Below are 12,907 nucleotides of genomic sequence, written 5' to 3'. Positions count from 1 at the left end.
CCCTGTGTCCAGCAGATGGCGCCCACAGCACAGTCACAGCTGGACGTGGCTCGCGCCTTAGTGCTCCAAGTCCTTCAGGTGCAGGGCACGCCTGCCTGGTGGTCAGATCTTTCCTCAATTAAAAAAGAACCTGGGGCTTTTCTTCCTTCTTGGCACCCTGGAAATTAGTCCTTCTGCCTATCCGTGGGAAGAGAGACCCCCCCATCTCTCTCCCCACAGCAAGTAAAGGCAGGGATAGAGGAACTCCTCCCTTCTCCCCAGAGACAGCTGAGTGGGAGGGGAAGGGGCTGGAAAGAGCAGGACAAGAGGGAGGGAAAGGATTCTTTGAGTCATGAAAGAAGGAAAGTGCCAAAGACCTAACAACAAATTTATCACTTTTTAAAAACAAAATTTCCCCAAAAGTGAAGAAATAAGAAAGAGATCCAGTGTCCATGCATTCCCAACTGCAGTCTTGATTCCAGGACCTCCTCATCTCTCAGACCTGCTGTGGGGGAAAGAGGCAGAAGGAGGTGAGAGGCCAGAGGATGAGAGGTCATTTTGTCCCCTCCCCTGCTGACCATCCCATTTGTCAAGCACCTAACAGAATTCTCAAGAAGTATGTTCTGATGTCTGGTAACAGTGGCTGACTCTTGTCCAGTGCACGCGGGGGAAGTGAGGATTATAAAATCAAAGCTCAGGAAGTTATGGATGCATCCACCTCCAGGCAGGGAGGGACACTGCCTACCCAGCCTGGGCAGGTGAGGCTCTCCCTTTGGGTTCCAAATACCTAAATGCATTTGATAAAGTCAAAAAAATTCATGGCCCACTTCTATCACCCATTCCAGGAGTCAGAAGTCCTACATAAAGTCTAACCTCAATCTTTCCTGCTGTAGCTTAATCCCATTTCTCTTTGTCAGAGATGCAAGTTCTCTTACCATAAAGGATAACTTTTCAGTGGCTCAGGCTGGTCCTTTGTTCCCTTTTTTCTGGGCTCCAAATATTAGCCCCTTACTCTCATCCACACAGCTTGCTTTCCGTAGACCTGGCAGCCCAGCCCTGGGGTCTTACCGAGTTGGTCCCCTGGGAATCCAATGGTGGTATATGGGTTGAGGGTTCCTCTGTGCTGGGCTTCTCACTGCCCCTCCCCTGAGTTTTAGGGATGGATTCTGCAGGCTCTAAGGATGGAAAGTGGGTGGTGGAAGAGGTAGCATTTATGAAGGCCTTGGAGAGAAGGGATTGCTTCTGCTTACTACATCCCATACCCCATTGGCCCCTGATAGGGCCCCAAGACTCAGTTGGGTGCAACTGGGCAAGACCAACAGGGTTTTTTTTCTCTGATCATGATTACTACTATAGGTTCGCTATTTTTTTATCTGCAATCAGAAAAAAAAGAAAGAATAAACTCTCCTACAAAAGTTAAACAAAACTTGGGTATAAAGTCAATGTGTGGCTAAACCTGACCTGAACTGATATGAAGCTGTTTTTAGGCTTTATTATTTATCTCATTTAATGAGACCATTTAGTGGATTGTGGAAATATTAATGTGTTTGATTATAGGGTACTGTGCTGGGGCTATTAGGTAGGATACAATATATATACTATATCACCTTCATAATACTGGAAAAATTCTGAATTCTGGAATACACTTAGGATAGAGAGATGGTGGACATGTATGAGACCACTGGCACCAGCTTCCATTTATTGCATTCTTTGTATGTGTCCAATGCTGTGCTAAGAACCAGTCTCATTTAATATTCACAAACAACCCAATGAAGTAAGCACCATCATTATAATCATAGACTGAGGTTAAGTAAGTTGCTCAAGGCCTCTTGGCCGGTAAAGTGACAAGATTCTAGCCTGTGAATGCTGTTCCCCTTCAGGTAGGTTCCCCCAGGCAGCCTCAATGGGGATCTTTTTGGTCTGAGTTGGGAGGGCTTGGTCGTTTGGTAAGGAAAGGGAAGATTCAAATATATGCAAAACATGCAAATATATCTGTATCCTTGAGATAGATTTTGGCTACTGCTAGACCTCTCCCAGGCTCCAGCCCTTTCTCCCTCCCCCAGTAGATAAGGCTTGCCTCCTGCTGGGCTGGGAAGCAGGGTGCCTGGGGCCCTCCCCAGCCTGAACATACTTTGTGCTGTCCCAGAGGTGCCCAGCCTTGACTCCGCTCCGGCACCTGTGATCCCAGGTGGGCAGGACTCCTGGGTCCCTGTGCTCTCAGCGGCTCCCTCGGGCTCCTCCCCTTGTTCCTGTTGCCCCAGGTGATGTTCAACCATCATCTGGAGCTCTGGGGGCACAGAGAAAGGGAGGGAACACTGGACATGACTGCCTAGAGTCTCCCTGTGGACCCCTGAATTCAACAGCCCCACTAAAGGATCAGCACACACTGCAGGTGTTTGACTTTCCCATCCACTGAGATCTGAACCAGGAGGTGACATTAGCTGGCCAATTAGGATGGAGGAAAGCTAGACTGTAAACAGTACTTCCTTCACAGGTAAGGGACAGTAGGGGAAGAGCCTTTAACAACAAAAGATACTCAGCTTGCTGGGATACATGGTTTCCCCTGGGGGCAGGAGGAAAGACTCAATGGAGATTCAAGAACTATTTGAGTACTTTCTATGTGCTGTGCATTGTGCTGATGAGCTCACATATTTTATTTATCTGACATAGTGAGGTAGTACTCAAGGCTCAGTAGGTTAAGCAGTTTCTCCAAGGCCACTCAGCTAGTCAGTGGCAGAGCTGGGATTCGGGCCTCAGGTGTCTAGCAACAGCCCCACTATGATAAAGGCAGATTGAGTGACTTCCCTTCTAAGGGGGTCATTAGGTCTACTCCCCAGCTTCAGGCACAGAGGAGAAAAAAGGGATGGGAAGGGTCTTCCGCACCTTTCATTGTGGGTGTGATCCTTGTCATCTTCTTCCGTTGCCGTGGAGACATTGCCAAAGTGGACTGTGAAGGACACAGAGCACAGCTGGGTGCCAGCCCCCTTGCCCCCCTCCTCCGCCTTGCTGTGCTTTTGCATTGGAGCTTGGGGGTAGGTGTGAGCTTCAAAAGGTGGGGGGACAAAATTCCTGCTTCCCCAGCCACCTCCACAGCGGTGAGCAAGAAGACTGAGAGGGTGCATGTGTGGGGGGCATGTGATCCACTCATGCACATTTGCAGGGGTGCAGGGAAGAGGGAATTAGAAGATCCTAGAGATGGAAGGCAGGGTGTTGAGGAGAAATCCCCTAATGAATCTGTGGGATCCCTGGGCGAGGCTGAGTGGGAGGGACCAGCTCACCTTGAGAAGCGGGTTGGGGATCCGGTCTTCGTCTACTTCTGAGGGGAACAGGGAAAGGAGAAGGCGGTCAGGACAGGAAATCCAGGGGTCCTCAGAGAGCTGACTTCCCAGGGGAGGAGACTCTGCAATCACCTCCCTCCTGATCTGTCCCTTACATCTGCCCCCGACCTACTCCTCCTGCTCTGCTGGCTGCCTCTGGCCCCTGCACTAGCCCTGGCCTTGACTCTGCCGTCCACATCCTTGCCTCAGACCTGGCGGTCCTGTAGGCGGAGTTTGTGGTCTTTCTGCTTTCATCGTCCCTCTGAAGTATCCATGTCTTTCTCTTTCCAATTTCCCCACCCCAGGGCCAGCCAGAACTGAGCCCTGTATAGGAGGGAACACTGACAAAGAACAGGAAATTGATTCTGTGCAGGGTCCAGGAAGGTACAGTCATTTTCAGTAGTTGGAGGAAAGCTGGAGACCCAGGCCCTTGAATTCCAGCCCAGCGTATCAGCCTGGCCGCCTCTCCTCCACCCCCGGGCAAGCTTCCCTGACATTCTCCGGGACCTTGCTCTCTCCCTAGACCTTGATGGGGATGCTGGTGACCAGAATCCCAGCTGCTCCCTGAGCTGTTTCTAACCTTCCCTCCCCTCTGGGGGCTGTGCAGGCAGCTGATGGAGGCAGTCCCTCCCCCTCACAGCTGACACTGCCTCTGGGGGTGGGGGCAGCAGCATCCCAGTTGCTGGAGGAACCTGAAAGGCTGTTGCCGCAGCAACCAGCACTTAGTTGACCACCCCAATTCCTGGGGGGCTTAGAAGCCAGGTGGTCTCCCTCCCCTTCCTAGCACTGTTCCATCTTTCTAAAAGCGAAGGAAATCCTGCTCATCCAGGCCACTTTCACGCCGGGGACTGAGGTGATCCCTGCCTCCTCAGATCTGCCCTTCCATCTAGCACCATCTTCTCCCACCGGGACCCAGCTGTCTGCGGCGGCCCCCACTCCCGTCAGAAACCCATCCTTTGGGTTACCTGGGGATGACTGGTCACTGGTCAACACAAGGGTGGCAGGGGTGGGGCGGCGTCTCCGAATCTGAGGGAAAGTGGGAAAGGGGGAAGAGGTCAAGTGCACGTGGAAGCATCAATGCCCCACCCAATGCCACGCAGCAACACAACCCAGGCCAGCCTATTTACCAAACCACAGAAATTGCCACGTTACACTGGACCCACTGTCCAGGGTGGACATCCTTGGCTGGGCCCCTCCCCCTCCCCAGGGGAGAGCTACTCCTGAGCACCCAAAAGACCAACTCCACTGCCTGCCCCCATCCCTCTGTTCCATCTCTCACCTCCCCCTGGTTCTGGCCCCAGCTCTCCATCTCAGCAGCTACATCTGCTCTAATGTATTGATCTCTGGCTTGCTGTCCTTCCGTCCATCCTGGATCAATGGTCAGAAATAACTTGAGAGGGCACAGGGTTTTCCCTCTGTCTCCCACCCACCCCTCGAGCAGACATTAAGGTTTTGTGGGTCAGCGCCTGCACAGAGCATCCCTCAAGCACCCCCAGCCTGGGAGCCCAGCACAGCGCAGGAAGGTCTGAATGTGCATCTCCTCTGGCCTGTGCCCTCATCCTCTAATGTCCTCCTTATTCTTGGACACATTACCATCCTGATTTGTCAAAAAATAGGCTTCAGGGAAATCCTCGTCATGGTAAACACAATATGAGGTGGAGCCCTAGGCAGGACCCTGGTCAGGGACTAAAGTTTAGCTGAAAAATCTTATGGTGGGCTCCTGGTCCCAATCTAGGAAATTAACATATAAAGCTGATTGACTGCTGGCCCTCTGAGCCCCTCACCCTGCTGTTCTTTTGTCATGCTGCCAATAAAGTTGACTGTTGTTGAAGTTAGTCCAAAGGCTCCTGGGAGATGTAGTTTTTTCCCTTTCTCTGGAGGCTCTAGAGGCTTGGCTGAGTAGAAGGATGGGGGTTAGAGTCCCTGCAGCTTCCTCTAGGTCAGAAGTGGGGAAGGAAGGCCAGTGAGGCTGGGAGTGGGGCTTAAATTATCCAGGACTGAGAGGAGTAGGGTGAGGACACTGAATGATCAAATCCTCATCTCTGTGTATCCATTATTTAGTACCATCACCACTGGCAGTGGGGGATGCAGGGTGGTGAACGCTGTCCTTCTCTATGCTCAGAAAGTGGGTACCAGCTACAGCAAGAGGGGCTGTTAAAGCCTGAGTAGGGACTCTCCCCAAAGAAGAAACAGGATGCACAGAATGGGGGTATGTGGGGGTAGAGCATTGTTTTCCCAGGAGAATCCAGTGGCATCTGTGTTTGATGACATTTCAAGGTCCCCAGCAGTACCAGTCCTTTGTGTGTGTGTGTGTGTGTGTGTGTACACATGCATGCACCGCACAAACATTAACTATGAGTTGTCTAGCGCTATTCCTGGTACAAACAGGCTGGGGGCCAGCAGGCGGGCATGTGTGCTTCATGTATGTGGGGTGGGGGCTATTCTTTTACTAGGAGACTCCTCCTCTCTTTTTCTTTCCATCCTGGGGTGGGGAGGTGTTCGCTGGAGAAGAGTGGAAGAGACAGGGAGAGGGTGGGGTGGGGATTAGGAGTTGAGATAACATCTGAGTTGGGAGCCTGAGAAGGAGGCTGCAAGTATGACAAGAAGGGCCTTTGAGAGGGCAGCAGGGCTCTGTGATCTTGGACAGGTCCTTTCCTTAACCTACTGCTTTGCCTTGGACAAGGTTTCTAAGCACTCAGAGTCCTTGAGAATTGTGATATCCTACAGCAGAGAGGAGGAAACTCAGACTTCCTGAAGCACCTCCTGGGCACCCGAACTACTAGGAAATAAGTAGATGGTCTCTTGCCCATCTTTTCCCCGTACCTACCCCTAATCCTAGCTTGCAAGGACCTTGACAGTGGTGCTTTCATCTCTGATTTATTTCTAAACCAGTCACACCAAGGATCTGGAAGTTGCGGGCACCCTCCACTCCCTGCCACTCTGTGCTCCATCACTCAGAGCTTCCAAATCCTTTCACCCTCCTGGGTTGGTCTGGGTTAGGAGCACCTGCCAAGCCAGGAGCTTTTTGCCTGCACACTTGGTAACACAGCAGGAGGGGCTGAGGTTAGACTACAGGTAGAATTTCAAGCCTGGGACACAGATTTCTGAAGATTAGAGAAAAGCAGGCCTAAGTCCCAGGTCTCTTTTTTCCTCTGCTTCTTAGCACTGCCTCATGCCCCTCCCTTGTCCCCCACATCCCTGAACCAGCTGGCCTACCCCTCCTCCTCCCAACACACACCTACTACACCTGCCTCCTCCAATACCAAACAGATGCAGGTGTCAGGCCCTGGCTGTGCCAGTGGGAGGCAGTTCTCTTTGGAACCTCACCCCCAACCCCCAGAGCCCTCTTTTCTGGGTCTTAGCCAGTCCCCTGCCTCTGGGCATACCAGCCTTTCCCTTGACTCCAAGGAAGCACTTCCCACGCTAGTGGCTCTCCACCCTCCTCATCCTCAGGAGGTTTGTGAGTTCTCACCACACTCCCTCCTCTGGTCACACTTTGGAGGTCTGGAGATGTGGCTCAGCCCAGGCCAGGGAGAGGATGGAGATACCTACCCGCTACCTCCACTCTGGGAAGCTAAAGTTACCGAGGGTGTGTGTACCTGCCCTTTCCCTTCCAGAATCCAGACCTTATTCTGCTAAAAAGCTGGAGCAACAGCAGCAACAAAACCACTCTCTCCAGCCCATCCCAAGGGGTCACAAAGTTTTTTCAGGTGTGGGTGCCCAGCCAGAGCCTGGCAGCTGGGTTGGGGGCAACAGAGGAGTGACCTTGTGGGAAATCAATATTCTTTAGGAATGAGGATGTCTAGGCAAATGGACAGAGAACACAAAGAAATGGAGCAACGGTCAAATAAGCAAATATTTGACAACTGAGCAGTAGTAAGGTTCACGGGTGGTCACCCTCTCCACACATATGCTCCGTCTTACCGAGACTCACAATTGCTCACACTCTCAAACACTGCCCCCTCTGCCAGGCTGCTCTGAGCTAAAAATAGGCCAGGCCGGGAGGCTGGGCCAGGGCCCTGGACTCCCACCCCTAGAGCCAAGCCTGTCACTGTGCTTCTCCCTTGCATATTGTTCAGCTTGGACCCCAGCCCTTAGAAAGCTCCCGCCTCTGGCCTCCCAGTGCCACTCACTCGTCCCACCCCCACCCCCCACTCCACAGGGCAGGAGTTGGGAATAAGGACCATGTGCCCAGACTTGAAGAAGGAAGCCTCAGTCTGCAGACTCTACCGGCCCTCTCCCCAAAGCCCCAGCTCTCTCGGTTGTCCTCAGCCCCTTCGTGTCACCTCTCTGTGGAGCCTGGCAAGGTGGCCTCCACTTAGGAGGGGACAAGGAGAGCTGCTTCTCCTCTTCCAACTCCCACAGTCCCAGGCTCCCTCCATTACCGATCCCCTCCCGAGCCCCTCCCGCGCTGCTGCTGGTACCCGCCAGCGCCGCCACGCCACCGAACTCAGAGACTCCGGCGGGGTCGACTGGGTGGGGGACGCAGGCTTGGTTAAGGGGGGAGGGGTCGAGGCCTCAGGCAGGCCCCCTCCCCCAGGGCCGGGGAGGCAGAGAGTGACTCGCGGGATGGGCATCGAGCGGAGGCGCTAGTCCTTTGGTCGGTCTCAGAGAAGCCCAGATGCGGAGACGTGGCTCTGACGGTGGGGGAGGGGACAGAAGACCCCCCAAACTGGGCGCGTTCGTCCCCAGAAGGGCGCACTGCTAAGGAAGGACTGGGCAGGGATCCCGGGTCCCCCCGGCGCAGGGGGTCCTCGCTCGTTGCTGGGCGAGCACCCTGCCGCCCCGCCCTGCTCCGCACCTGCTCCGCCGCCTCGGGGTCAAGGTGCGGCTCCAGCAGCGGGACGGTGAACTGGATCTTCCGGGGGCTGTTGTCTTGCTCCATGGCTGGGGCGGCGGCCGCGGGTCCGCGCTGCGGAGGGAGGGAAGGCGGCGGGACTCGGGGCTGGGGCGGGCGCGCTCCCTCTCCGCTCCGCTCCGGCCCCGGCCCCAGCCCGGCGCGCTCGGCTCCCGGCTCGCGGCTCAGCGGTCCCAGCCCGCGGCCCGCGGGACTCCGCAGCCGCCGATTGGCTCCGCACCTGCCCCGCCCGGCCCCCTCCCCCCGCCCGGAGCCTTAACCCCCTCGTGGCTGCGCCGGCGGCTGCGGGGTCACCGCCCCGCGGGCGAGCGGGTGGCCGGGGCAGATGCCTAGGTATCCTCAGACTTCTGGGCAGGGAGTGGGGCTGGGGAGCGGCTACGAAGAACTTCTTCAAGCTGGGGCAGGTTTTAGGGTCTGGGGAAGTGGAGGGGCGCTGCAGGCGAGGAAGATTTCATTTATCATCTTAAAAGGGGTTGTGTTATAGAGAAAAGGTAGAAAGGAGATTTAGGCATGCAGCAGGAGGGATTAAGGTTAGACTCGGAGAGGGACTTTCCTTGAGAGAAAAACCCTAGAGTGGAGGTGAAAACTTGGGGCGGGGGGAGGTGCGGGGTCTGGGCACCCGTCCTGTGTTCACTCGGCAAGGAGAGGGAACTGAAGACCTCAGCGGGTCTTCAGAGAGTGTCTCCCTTGAATTGTGGATGGGAGTGGGTGGAGGGCTTGGGGAGAGAGGACCATCTGGGAACCGGCAGAAGGAGTAATGGGGTGGGGAGCCAATAATGCTTGTGAAATAGATTTCACATTCTGCTTGCTAAATTAGGGGACCATAAAGTAGGTGAAAGGCCTGCAAGGGGAGAATGCTGGGGAATGAGGAGAGAGACTCCCCGGTTAGACTATGTGGAGAATTTACTAGTTTGGTGTAGGACTAAGCTGTCAATCCACACCGGGGAGTGAGGGAGACAGAGTATTCCTAGGAGCTGGGGATCACTGGACAGAGGGAGGGGAGGTATGGGGCGAGGGCACTGGGGAGGGACAGGGCTGGATGTCTTTGGAGGGGAGAAGGACAGGTTGGGGAGGAGGAGCACAGGGAGTGCTGGAGGAGGGGCAGGGGGTCTGTTTCGCCTCCTTCCTTCCTTTATCCCTTCCTTCCCTCCTTCCCTCTCTCTGTCCCTCCCTCTGTCCCTCCATCCATCCATCCTTCCTTCCTACCTTAAACCAAGCAACTGCCAAGTTCCATACAGATTTAGGCCTGGTTCTCTGAGGACCCTACAATCATCCTTTTTTCTATGGGGTCAGCCTCAACTCTCAGTTATCTCCTTTCCTGGGCAGCCCTTCCCTTCCCTCCCAAAATAACCTGGCCTGCCCTCCCCCCAGCCATATCTTCTTACACTCGTCAGGCTCAGTTTTCTTAGAGCAAGGCTGGGGTTATAGGGACCCAGTGAGCCAGCTGGACCTCCCTTTGCATGTTAATTGGCCCCTGTTTTGCTGCCACTTGGACTCCAGGAATGACTCCCTACACCCAGCTTGCGCTTGCTGGGCCCTTTTCCTCTCTGTTGGGTGTAGCAGGGCCAGCCGGAAAACAGCTTGCCCCTGGATCCCAACCTCTGTGCACCCCACCCCCAAGAAGTGACAGTGGACGGAGAGATTGTGAAAGCACTGAAGCAGCCAGGATAAGGTTGCGGGGTGGGGAGGTGCCTGGCGCATTAGGGCCCAGTCACTTGTTCTCCCTCCTCACCTCACACATGCACAGAGCAGCATGCAAAGTATCCTCTAGATAGCTGGCTTGTCCGTTCCCTCCCCCATTCTACCAGGACCAGGGGACGTGAAGCCGGGATTCCTACACCCTCATCTCCGGGGACTCAGTCTCCTCTCACTGAGCCACAGTCTCATCTGTAAAATGGACAGAATGGTTCCCGCCTCACAGGGCTGAGCTGTGAAGTAAGGGACCCGGCACACAGAAGGTCGTCAATGCTTTGATAGCTGCTGGCATTATTGCTGTCTCCTAGCAGGTCAGCAGAATTGGGGTGGGGGCCACCTCTCCAGACTCTCCTAAGAAGATCCCCACCCCCACCTGGCCATCCAGCTTGCCCAGTCCTCTTGCATATTCCCTTCTTTCCCTCAAACTGTGGTCTGGTCGTGGAAATTCCTCCCAAAGCCTCACACCCACCCTTCATATTGTCATCTCAAGTCCCAGATTCTGAGAGCCCCTTGTCCCGAGAGCCACAGGTCAGGGGAGGGGGCAAGAGAGCTCAGGCTTTGGTGAGATGGCTCATGAGGGGCCGTGTGGGAAGAGGGGTCCTGGGAGCAGCTGGTGCTGGGGTGGAGGCAGAGGAGGAGAGAGGGAGGCGGAGAGAGCTCTCAGTACTGGCTTTGGGGAGGAGGAGACTGGGGCAGGTGGGCGAAGTGTTTATGGGTAGTAGGGAGGAGGAGTGTGGCTGGGTGCTGGGCTAAGCTGGAATGGGTCTGTCTGTGAAGGTGTGTGTTGTTTTGACTTTTATTTATGTCCAGGGCTGTGTGAGAGTGCCTGGTGGGCTGGTGGGTGTAAGCAGGCGTGGGTTGCTCACACACAGGCTGGGAGTTGCACGGGGCCTGATGCCTGCGTTTGGAGCCTTTCCTAGAGTGAGTAAGACATGGAGCTGCCTCATCGCAACCCCTTCCCTCCGCTTGCGTGTTTCTGTGTCAGGTGTGCTCGAGTGTGCAAGTGTTCGCGGCCCTGCTGCAGTCACAGCCTGGCTGGAGGAGCTGCACCTCGGGGTCCATGAAATATTTAAGGTTACAGGGATGCGACTTGGTGATGCAGCCACTTAGCAAGTCCCACCCGCCCGCTCTCATCTCGCTGGGCTCTGGGTTAATGTGGCTGCTCTTGGTTGCTCTCAGCACTTTCTGCTTTTATTTATTTACCCTTCTCACCCCCCACTAACCTCCTCATGCATTAATCCACTAATCCTCACAACCAACCAGGTGGGCACCTTGCCTCCGTCTTTGCATTTCTCCCTGCCTGGCCAGTGTGGCAGGGCACACTCCTGCCTGTTAAATTCATGTGTGTGCACTTTCCACACACACAGTTCTGAGGCGAGACTGCTTTCGTACACCCAAAGGAGCAGCGACCCCTCCAAGTGGTCCCCCAGGAAGCCATATGCTCATGCTGATGTGCTGCAGTTTCTCAAACATTTCTGGAAGCTCTTTTGGAATAATCTCAGAGGTTGTGGCATATGCTCTGAAAATCCTAACTGGGGAGTGAATTTGTGTCATTTGGGGCGACTTTGCTTTTTTGGAAATGACTGAGAGTCTTTAAGGGGCAAGCGCTGTGAAGGAGGCAGCCAGGTGGGGAGCAGGCCCTGAGCTGGAACAGAGGCGTGGGTGCCCTGCAGGGAGACTGGTCCTGTGGGTAGAAGGCCTCTCTGCAAGAGTTTCCATAGCTTCTTGTGAGCCCCAGAAGCGGCAGTGGAGTAGATGTACGGCCTCTGAGGAGATGACTGTGTAAGTCCCAGTTTGCCTTTGAAAAAGCCCGTTGTTGCAATTCTGCCAGGCTTGGGTGCACCCCCCCCCCCAGCTGGCACTCTTGGGAATGGGGCCAGAGCTGGTGATTCAGACAGAGGGGATGCTCATCTCCAAAGTGCTTTGCCTCTTCATGAACCACAAACACCACTGGTAGAGGTGGGAGAGTCTTAGAGAACAGCCAATCCACCCCCCTCAGGCTAGAGAGGGGAAATGGAGGCCGATAGAGAAGCAGCAGCTCTCCCAAGGACCAGAAGCCACGCCAATGCTTTTCCCAGCAAACCAGGTTTGGTGGCTATGGCAGGGCAATGGCTCAACCTGAAGCAGGGGCATGGACCAGATGACCTCTTGAGATGCATTTTAACTGTGATCATCAACAGTACAGAAGACCCAATCCCTAGCTAGCCTCTAGCCGGTCCCTTCCATTCCCAACCCTCTGAAAGGCTGAATTTATTCTTTTAACAGATATTTATTGGGTCTCTGTATGTGCCACGCATTATGCTAAGTGCTGGAGACATGGTGGAGCACAAAACAGACAAAGTCTCTCTGTTCGCTGACAGCTTATGGGGCTAGCAGGAGCCAGGGTGGCGGGGGGTGGCCAAGTAGTCATCAGCCATGAGTATTACAAAAGTGGAAGTACGATATGCTGTGGGGTAAGGGGCATGGGAAGGAGGAAGGAGATCAGCGTGACCTCTGCTCAGACCCCACTGCTTCCCTTCCGTGCTGGCTCCTTTTAGCATGGTGGTTAAAAGCACAGCCTCGGGAGCAGTCTGCCTGGCTTCACATCCCAGCTCTGCCACTTACTAGCTCTGTGACTTTGGGCAAGTAGCTTCATCTCTCTGAACCTCAATGTCCTCACCCTTAAAACTGGATTGACAACAGGTAGGTATCCCTACTGTGTACAGTGAGGGGTGGGATGAGGTACTGTCCGTAGTAAAGTGCTTAGCACCCACTACACACTTGCTAATGTTTTCTCCTTTGACTCTTGAGAAAGCAGGATGAAGAACGGGGATTTCAGTGCCTTCAGGATTTGGGAGAAGGCGTCCACAGGAGGACATCCCTTGCTCCTTTTCAGCCAGGTCCCGTTCCTCCCCGCTCTTGATGGAACAGCTGTTCTTGATGTCCAGTGTGTCCTCATCAGCAGGGACAATCACCCTGTTCTGCTAATTAGCACCCGCCTTGTTAATGATTAAATCTAATGACTTTGCCTTGGGGGGTGGGAGGATGGAAAATTCCCCAGCCTGCAGGACAGGATGAA

General features: G+C 54.5%; 1 protein-coding gene and 1 long non-coding RNA gene across 4 annotated transcripts; one reads left to right on the top strand and one right to left on the bottom strand.

Annotated features, from left to right (window-relative positions):
• Nucleotides 1-353: 353 nt before the first annotated feature.
• PPP1R1A (protein phosphatase 1 regulatory inhibitor subunit 1A) lies at nucleotides 354-8,368 on the bottom strand. 3 transcript variants are annotated; one of them, XM_045553786.1, is made up of 8 exons: nucleotides 8,098-8,176; nucleotides 4,576-4,664; nucleotides 4,262-4,322; nucleotides 3,258-3,295; nucleotides 2,863-2,926; nucleotides 2,111-2,266; nucleotides 1,048-1,154; nucleotides 354-484 (listed from the first exon to the last, which is right to left on the bottom strand). In XM_045553786.1, exons 2-8 carry the CDS (start codon nucleotides 4,603-4,605, stop codon nucleotides 476-478), a joined length of 465 nt encoding a protein of 154 aa, XP_045409742.1. In that variant the 5' UTR covers nucleotides 4,606-4,664; nucleotides 8,098-8,176; the 3' UTR covers nucleotides 354-475. The 3 variants fall into 3 exon arrangements, with proteins under 3 accessions (XP_045409742.1, XP_045409740.1, XP_045409741.1); XM_045553784.1 differs by lacking the exon at nucleotides 4,576-4,664 and having other exon boundaries at nucleotides 8,098-8,368; XM_045553785.1 differs by lacking the exon at nucleotides 4,576-4,664 and having other exon boundaries at nucleotides 354-481; nucleotides 8,098-8,368.
• Nucleotides 8,369-11,591: 3,223 nt separating this feature from the next.
• On the top strand, nucleotides 11,592-12,658 carry LOC123639732. The gene is made up of 3 exons (XR_006735793.1): nucleotides 11,592-11,631; nucleotides 12,387-12,531; nucleotides 12,644-12,658. It is a non-coding gene; the product is annotated as an uncharacterized LOC123639732 (long non-coding RNA).
• The last annotated feature ends 249 nt before the right edge of the window (nucleotides 12,659-12,907 follow it).

Source organism: Lemur catta, chromosome 6 (genome assembly GCF_020740605.2).
Source record: "Lemur catta isolate mLemCat1 chromosome 6, mLemCat1.pri, whole genome shotgun sequence".
In the NCBI taxonomy this organism is placed as follows: domain Eukaryota; kingdom Metazoa; phylum Chordata; class Mammalia; order Primates; family Lemuridae; genus Lemur; species Lemur catta.
Note: the sequence above shows the minus strand (reverse complement) of the source record. Positions and strands in the feature narration are given on the sequence as shown.